General features: G+C 48.7%; 1 protein-coding gene across 2 annotated transcripts in view; it reads right to left on the bottom strand.

The window, feature by feature from the left end:
• Positions 1–540: 540 nt before the first annotated feature.
• DUSP8 (dual specificity phosphatase 8) overlaps positions 541–9,145 on the bottom strand; it is a 138,512-nt gene continuing 129,907 nt past the window's right edge. For both annotated transcript variants that reach the window (XM_019519750.1, XM_019519751.1), the window contains 4 exons: positions 8,133–8,299; positions 4,742–4,901; positions 3,350–3,473; positions 541–2,658 (listed from right to left, as the gene is read on the bottom strand). In XM_019519750.1, coding sequence (XP_019375295.1) covers positions 1,524–2,658; positions 3,350–3,473; positions 4,742–4,901; positions 8,133–8,299 — 1,586 coding nt within the window. In that variant the 3' untranslated portion in view covers positions 541–1,523. The remainder of the gene's footprint in view (positions 2,659–3,349; positions 3,474–4,741; positions 4,902–8,132; positions 8,300–9,145) is intronic.

Below are 9,145 nucleotides of genomic sequence, written 5' to 3'. Positions count from 1 at the left end.
TCAGGCAGTAACACTGGAAGGGCAACAGTGGAACCAGGGGACCTGGAAGGGCAGGGAGGGCTCACTATTTGTCTTCTCACTTGCTCCTAAGGGGAGAATGAGCTTAGGGAAAGGGCACCAAGCCCACAGGGGACAGTTTTCCTAACACTGCCCAGGACAGGATGTTGCACCCTGACCAAGACTTCTCCCCAGCCCCTGATCTCCACAGCACCCTCATTTCAGGCAACCCCGAACCCTCCCTCAATGATCTTAAGAGTCTCCGGCAACATGTCCACAGGACAAAGCCAGCTCTTTCAGCCCAGAGAAGGAATTGTTCTGTGTCTGCGATGGAGACTGGAGAGAAACATATAAGAACCAAGAGGTAAAGAAGAAACTTTTAGGAGGGATTTTCCTGGCTCAGTTTGTGTTGTAAGGAGATTATTTTGTTTTTTTTAAAAAGAAAACCACACAAAAAAGATATTTTCCTGTCCCATTTTTGCCTTGCCCAGAGGGATATCTTTGTCGCCGACAAGTGCTACAGAAGGAGCCACAGGCCTCAGATATTGCTTAGAAACTCGTGTTTCAGATTTAAATACCATACACAGTAAAAATAGAGCTGAAAGTACCGCCCCACATTGTCTGCAAATCATTGCCAGAATGAACAGCTTCAATAAATTAAAAACAAACAAAAAAATTGAAATATTATTTACGTCTCAATAAAAATTGCAGTAAAACCATTTACTTTTTTTCTTTGTGTGTGTGTGTTTTTTATATTATATATAATATATATTTATATATGTATAGGGCCGCTCTTGTGCAGCATTATTAGCATATTTAGCCAGAGAAACACAGGGGCACATGCTTAGTGCATTGAGGGGGAAAAAAAAGAAGGGCAAACATCCCCAATGGGTTTCCCTGTTCCACCCCTGGGAGGGAACTGCCAATTTTCCATCCCCCCAGCCTGACAAAAGGGAAGGGAGCAGGGACAAGCGATGCTTCTGCCCTGTCCCATGGGTCAGGAAATTGCTGTGCTCTGCACAATGACCAGCACCCCTCTTTGATTGCTTATCTGCTGCTCAAAAGAAAAGCAGTTCCCCTCCCCACCCTGAACTTTAAGCTGAGAATTCAGCTGTTGGATACTCGGATATCAAGAGTCTGCATCTCATTCCAGCTGATAGTCAGCTAGCTCCCCCATCACTCCCGCAAGCCATTCTCTGCACGTGGGAGCAAAGGACTCAGATGGGAAAGGGTTTGTCAGCTCCTCTCTCCCAAAAGGGAAAGTGGCTGGGGTGGGGTAGCTTGGGTGGAGGGAGGGAGGGGATGGCTGGGGGGAGGAGTGGGAAGAGGCACTAAGCTTGGACCATCATGTTTCTTGACTTTGGATTCATTCGTCTCTGCTTCTGTTTTGGCGTGTGTGCACCTGAAAATACACACACCGATATAAATACTCCTCCCCTCCCTGTCCCCCACCCTGCCACCCCACCTTGCCTTATCCCCATTAAATATCCCACCCTGCCCCAGCTTTCCAACTTCCTGGATCAATGTCAGGACACCTCAATGATTTCCATGCTGCCCGAAAAGCTAGACTGTTTCCCGATTTTGCCCAGGTCTTCCCGGGACCTGCCCTCTGACATGGTCTCCTCGAACTCCATTTGGCAGCTCCTCCTCTTGAACTGCTTCTCGGTGTTGGCATCCTCATGCCAGCTGTGCCGCCCGTCCCTCTGCTCTGCCCTCTGCTTGTCTCTCAGTCTGATCTCACAGCTGCTCTGGATGGTGTTGCAGCTGAATGAGGAGTATGAGCTGGCGCTGGCAAACAGGGCTGCGTTCCCTCCACCACTGCCACTGCTCGCCGTTGAGTCTGTGCCAAAGTACCAGGGGGTCTCTGAAGATGGGGTGCTGGGTGACTCTAGGTGCACGCCCCAGGAGCCAACCCCCCCTCCGCCGGTGGAGTTCGGTGCTGCAGCTGGCTGCATAGGCTGCTGCCCTGTATTGGGGAGGCTCAGCCGTAGTGTCTGCTTGAGGCTATCCTCCACACTGGTGCTTTTGTGCATGGTACACATCCCGCTGAAGTTGAGGCTCAGTCCATGGGCGGGGGAGCCCGCCTGGTGCCTGTGCTTTCGCCTCTGCCGCACCTTGGCCTCCAGAAGGAAGTCTGGCCCACTGGGCCAGTCAGGGCTGTCAGGCACGGGTGAGAACTGGCACATGCCATTGGGTCCAGAAGGGCTGTCCAACTTGCAAAGCTTGGGGGTTTCCCCTGTGTCGACAGGGCCTGGGGCATCCTGCCTCAAGCCAGGGGAATAGGCCGACTTGATGTCCAAGGAGAAGGAGCGCTTTAGTCGGTTGGTGTCTTGAATGCGCTCTGAGGACAGGTGCAAGCCATTGAGTCCTTGCTGTAGTGCTGTGGGTGAGACAATTTTGGGAGCTCCTGCAGGCCTCTCAGGGTCACTGGACGGGGGCACTGAGCTTGTGCTTTTTGGTGTCTCCTCGGCCTTGTCTGAGGTAGGTGTCGGGTGCCTGCTGCTCTCAGGCACCTCAGCTGTATCTTGTGGGGCATCACCCTCACTCCGATCGCCTTGGGCCTTTAAAGCCTTGAGGAGTTTCAGGCTCCTCTCGTACTCCAGGAGCTGGCCCAGGAAGTTGAAGTTGGGCGATATGGACGGGCGTCGGTCTTTGACAAACCTGCAGGTGCAGACAAGCAAATAGTCGTAATCATCATGGGATCTTTCACCTACCAGTCAGGATGCCCTTGCTCAGGATGCATCACTGGTGTCCAGAGCACTCTGCCAGAACTTCAGCAGAGCAAGGGGAAATCACAACAGTGCCTCACGGCAGCCTGGATAGGTAGACAGCACTCCCTCTAAGCTGCATGGCGTGTGTGGCTGCACAGGTGCGCTCATGCCACACTGCCAGGCGTGCCTATGTAGCCGCGCACACCGCGCAGCTTAGAGGGAGTACTGTAGGTAGATCCAGCACTGCTTAGATTCCAGATTTCTCTCTTTCCACCAGTTCTCTTTATGGACATAATATTTTTAGAAACCACTCCCAAAATGACACCATTGTGGTGTTAGCTGGCCAGGTCAAGGTTACTGCTGCTTGAAGCTGGGCCCACCACTTCCTCTGAATGGGACAACAGTGAGGAGGAAGGTTGCATGCTGCCACCCTGGTAGTGCTATATGGAGTGCGTCCCAGTAGGGGCACAGCACCTCTTGACAGGTAATATAGTCCTGGTAACACTCAGGAGATTCACTCCAGACAATCTTTGGAAAGCCTCTCTTACAGCCTCACGCCTCCTAGGCCCATCTTATTTCCCTTTGTGAAGGTGAAGCTTGGTAGTGATCTTCTGTGCTTCCTTCTTCTGGAGAGCACCTACCTGTAGGCGTCATCTGAAGACATGCCCATAGTCTTCATGATATAAGCAATGGCAATGGTGGCTGAGCGGGAAATCCCTGCTAAGCAGTGTACTATCACCTGGCAGCTGGACACCTTGGCCTTGTCTGCAGCACAGGACAAGAAGCAGAAAAAAAGCAACTTTCAGTGTGATGTCCCCAGAGACTGTGGACAGACTTATTCTATCCTCACTCTCCACCCACACACATGGGCTCCAGTGGGGACTGAGTCACGACCTTTGGGCTCCATTGGTTTTGGTGCTGACTCACTGTGGGACCTAGGGCAAACCACCTGACTTCTCTGTGCCTTTGTTTCCCCATTTGTAATACAGGACTAAGGACACTGGTCTTTGAGTCTCCCTTAGACCTTCATGAGAAGCTCCCTTTAATTGTGTACAGTGTTACCATTTGTACAATGCGCTCACTGGGGTCACATGTTAGAAACAGCCTGAGTTCTGGTGAAGATGCCGGGCTGCCTGTCCTGGAGACCAAAGCCTTAGGCTGAGTCACAGAAGGGCTATAACCTGACTGGCCACAAAGCAGACATCCCTCACAAACTACCCTGTCAATAGGATTCTGGGCTGACTTAGGGGTGGGACGGGGATGTTCATTCTCCATGACCCATCCTGCCTTTGGCCCCTCTGCCAAAGCTGTTAATCAGCAGTGGTTTTCCTGGTGGAGGTATTGGCCAAATGAAGTCAGTGTTTCAGTTCCAGGAGAACTGTTCCTTCTGCTACCCGCTTCTCATTGCCCAAAGGCCAGGGATTGGTCTGGACTGAGGAAGACAGCAAGTCTCTGAGGTGATGGGCATGTCTACACATGAAATTAGTGCACATGAATAAACTCCAGGGCTTACTGCTCTGGAGTTTTTTGTTCCTGGGTGCACCATTTGAACATGCACCCAGGAGAAATTAATTCTGGAGCAGCTCTGGAGTTTATTCATGCACAGCACGTGGAGCTGGGCTGGAGCAGCCCCAGCTGGCAGGGGGCCCTGGTGGTCAGCCTGCCAGCCCAGGGCTGCTCCTGCCTGCTCCATATGATGCAGAGGGGCTGACTGAGGCACAAGGGAGTTTTTTACTCTGCAGCAGGATAGTACTTGTATATACTAACCTGCTGTGGAGTAAATTCATTTACTGTAGCCTAATATCTGCACACATGTAGATGCTGAAAGCACGCATTGTACTTTGCACATAGCTATGGGTGAAGGGGCATGGGCGGTTTGAACAAGAAAATGAGGGAAGAAGAGTCTGTGCTTTGTAACTGGCAAAGACAAGGAATGCGGAGCCCATTCCCAGTTCCTGGGGTCACTGTAACATGGATAACACTTAAGATGAAGCTAATAAATAAAGGCCCAGCTATTCAGAGAGCTGTCTCACCAATGAACTCAATGGACTTGTCCAGCCAGGGAAGCAACTTCTCACAGTAGTTGTCATTGACAGGAATGCGCATGAAATGACTATCACAGATGAAGTCAGGCTTGGGGCAGGAGTTGCTGGCATTGAGGACGTAGCTTATCCCGTTCTGAGTCATCAGGTCCTGGAGAGAAAGAAGTGACTGGGTGATGTGGTGTTATAGAACGGGATCTGAGCATGTTAAAGGCAGCATAGCTCTTAAAATAGTGGTTGCTACTCTATTTTTGTAGCCATTGTTCCTAGGTGAAACTTCATGAACAATGCTCCTTTGAGTTCCTAACCATTCTGTCCTTCCCTTATGTCTCAGAGTTGTGGGAGGGGAAAGAGTAAGAATCCAGGGGCTAGAGACAGAGTGGGAAATGATGATGAGGATAAACAAAACAATATCTGTTGTACATGAACTCTCAGAAAAGATTGTTTTGGGGGATTGAGCACCTCACTGGGAGATGTATTTGCTACTGGAAACAAACAATGCATTCATTTATCAAAGTCAGCCCATTTTCTCTGGTTCTAAATAGCCTGCGAAAAGCCTGCTGTTCAACATTTTTCACTAGCTGGTTTACAGAAGTCAGTGTAAGCCTATGAGCGGCTTAAAAACTGGTCGCAGCCAAATACAGTTCCGGGCACTGGCAACCGGCAATTCAGAATATAAGCTGTTTTGGTTGGGACACATAGCAGTCATGTGATGCATTTCAGTTTACTTCCTGGTGTACTGCTTCCTTATTGTAATCATGGCTTTGGAGGAAACACTTGGGATTAATCATTCTGGGACTGGTTTTGTGCAAGTGATAATCATCTCTACCACGAGTTCTGATTCCTTTTGCCTGTAGACCAATACAGCTACAACCTGAATTCCTCAAACATGGAAGATAATGAATTTCACCATTTTTAAAATGAAAACTTCATAATTTTACAAGAAGAAAGCAAAAATCAACACTTTGACACATGGAAGCTGACACCCTTGCTCCTGCCAGCTAAATTTGCACTTTTACAGAGCACAAAGCTGCCTCAACACAAGAGAAATTCCTTACCCAGGAGAGCATTTAATCTACCCACCCTCCTGTGAAATATAAAATATTATAACCAGAAGGAAATATAATCCTACATCCTGTTTGTCATCAGATAACTTCGAGATAAATAGACTGCTCTAACTTTTATCTGAGCCTAATTTGCACAATATGAACTTTTCCAACCAGGATATCTTACAGCACCTTCAGAGTTCCTGTGAAATATGAATTTTCATTTCCACCTAGGAGAAATTTTACAATCTTTACATTGAAGAAGGGTGAGTGTGCCTGAAAGCTTGCAAATAAAGAATTTGTTTTGCAGATATCTAGTTGGTCTAATAAAAGAGATAATCTCTACCATGAGTTCTGATTCCTTTTGCCTGTAGCTCAATATGGCTACAACCTGTATCCCTGCCATAGCCACTTAATGTTCCCCATTTGCCTACATGTTTGTGGAAATTAAATGCAAAAAGAGGTGGTGGGGGGGGGATGCAGTCAGACAGGGAGCATTCATGGATCATTCAAGGTCATGGAGCACTGACCTCGTCTTGCTCACAGAGCAGATGCCTGTACACCAATCTCTAACCCATCTCAAGGGCTAAGCAGTGCTAGTGTGCCACAAGGCACCACAGCACAGAGGTGAATGCAGCCTGTTGTTCCTCCCATGCTCAAAAATTCAAATTACATTGCCTGAAACAAGGGGGATCATCTGTAACTCATGGGATTCCGGTGGTTGGATCTTAAAATTTATTGTGTTACTTTGGAGGACGATACAGGATTAAACAGGAGGGAAAAGCAGTTGGAAATAAAAATCACCATGGAAGAGAGAGTGATCTGGGAAAAAAAAGGAGAAGAGAACCTCCTCCATCACAGGGTGAGCCCTTCAGTATGGCAGAAGCCAGGCAGGTGGAGCCAGCATGAGGAATGAGTGGGATTGTGATGAATGGGGTCAGTTGTGCATATCCATGGCTTTGGGGTGCTGAAGCATCACAGAGTTGCTCTCTGCAAGCTCATCCTCATGTTTGGTCATGATTTTTAATGCTCCAGTGGCCACAAGGTACCTATCATCTCAGTGCATGGGGTGGGAGGAGAAAACAACTCTTGCAGTGAAGGAGTGAGTAAAAAGCCAATTCAGGGATTGGGAAGGGGAAGAGGGTACTGAAAATGACTTAGCCTAACATACAGGAGATGCATCTGATATTTTGCCTCAGGATTCTCTGACCATTTGATTCACATCGTGGGTCTTGTCCTAACTATGCTTACATAAGAGTCTGCTCCTCAGCAGGCTCCGTAGAAGCCTAACCTCAGCTCTAGAGAGCCAGCCTGGCTCCCAAGCTCGCATTCCTGGCGTGTTTCTCTTTCATTTCCTTCTACTCCCTGTATATAATTTCTCTCTCTCCTTTCCACGTCCACCCCCACTACCCGTCAGATGCTTCTACCCTGGCCCACTCCCCCCGCACTGCCCCGGGCACGAATGGCCGGCCGGCTGGCTCCCCCCTGCTCTGCGGTAGGTGCCCGTTGGAATTTTAACTACAATTTCTGTTTCTTTCTTCTCTTATTTGTTTTTTTCCCCTTTAAACAAAATTCCTTCCTTGAAGTGACATCACTGCCCAAACACTCTGGCACCTTTAAAAAGACAGTGCCCCTCTTTTCCCTCCTTTCCTTCCTTCCCAAAAGCAAATCTTTGTCCATTTTCAGGCCCCGGCTCCCAACTGTTGCTGCTCACCCCACCCCTCACTCCTACACCTAATTGTCTGAGCTTAACTCTCCTCCCTCTGGCTCCCGAGCTGCTCAAGAAGTGGCTGAGGGTAGTATTAGTCTTATTAGTCTGGTTGGTAGGAAGGAGCAGTGAGAGAAGATGGCTTCCCTGCTGCAACTCTCTCAGGGCTTCCCTTGGAGTGAGGTCCTGGTGCTATTCTCTGCTCCCTTGCAGCTTGGATTCCACCTCCTAACAGATCTACTTTTCCATACATTTTCCTGACTATGCTTCCTTGCACTTTGCTGCTGTTAAGTCCAGTGCTAAGAGCAATTGCGAAGCTCCCATCACGATGCAGAGGAAAGGCATGCCGATCCCAACCTCCTCAGGACTACATCTCGGCAGGACAATAGCAAAAATTTAGCAAGACTCCTGCCAATCTGAAGGCCCTCTGTGTATGTGTGCTGCTGCTCCTTATTGGGGTTGGACCGGCAAAACCATTAGACAGACCACTGAAAGTTACAGGCACACTAGTCTCAAACTGGAAATGAGCTATCTTCCCCACCTGTGTGAGCAGTGCCACCCCTGATGTATGAAAAGAGCAAAACCAGGCATAGGGTTGGTGTGTCTCTTTGCCAGTGAGGATGTGTACCTTGTTTAAGACGTCTTTCTGGGAGCCCAAGTAGAGATGTGGCAGGATGCGGGTGGGACCAACGTTGGCTACTGGCAAGCATGGCTGGGAGATACTCATTGGCAAGATGGCAGCTGGCTTCCCCTCACAGAGGCCTGGGAAGCAAGAGGAGAAGGTGGCAAAGCCCCCTGTGGAGAGAAGGAGATTTAGATTATACACTCTTTAAGGGCAGGATTTGTCTCTCACTCATTGTATATACAGTGCCTAGCACAATGGGGCTTCGAACATGGTCAAAGTCACTTTGTGCTAACATGCCACTAATCTGAACACCATGTTGGGCATCTGACACAACCACAGTCAAGCATGATCTCACCAGCCCCGCTGGAAGTTTTAATGCTATGACAACTGTGCGGCATCTCTCTAAACCAGCCAGCATATAACTGAGATTCAAGATTCCAAGCAACACCCTTAGCCCTTTCCTTTCCTGACTGTATTTGGGTGTTACAGCACATATAATTCCAGCAAAATCCTACACTCTGCTATTTCTAACTTGATTGAAGGCATCCTCTTCATAATTGCAGTGGGGTAAATTGCTCTTCACGCATCCACCTACTATGCTGAAGATGATCAAGTGTGGTTTTCCTTAACAAGCAGGACACATCCATCACGGTCAGTGACTATGGAGCTGAAGTGTAGAAAACCAAGCATCACAGCAGTGGGCATTATAAACTTATAGTTAAATACAAACACACTGAAAGCAAAAAGGAGAATTTTGGGTCGGCAAGATCTCCGTTAGAATCTGGCCACACCACCAGGACTAACTCACTTCTTCTTCTGAAGGGGGCCATAGGATCTTTAGTGGCTATAAGTGGTCAGCGCCCAGCTTTTGAGTTACCCAGAAGACAGCAATCCACCAGCCTGGAAGCTGTTTGTACTGTACTGGCTGTTTTTTTAAGGACAAGGGTCAGTTAAGCAATCCCCATCACCCCTTCTGACAAGGCTCAGCCATTCCTTGGAGCTCTTCAATACATCCA

The sequence above is a fragment of the Gavialis gangeticus genome, unplaced genomic scaffold, assembly GCF_001723915.1.
Source record: "Gavialis gangeticus isolate Ggan-Ray unplaced genomic scaffold, GavGan_comp1, whole genome shotgun sequence".
NCBI classification, from domain to species: Eukaryota; Metazoa; Chordata; order Crocodylia; family Gavialidae; genus Gavialis; species Gavialis gangeticus.
The sequence above is the reverse complement of the archived record's forward strand: the minus strand, read 5'-3'. Positions and strand labels throughout refer to the sequence as shown.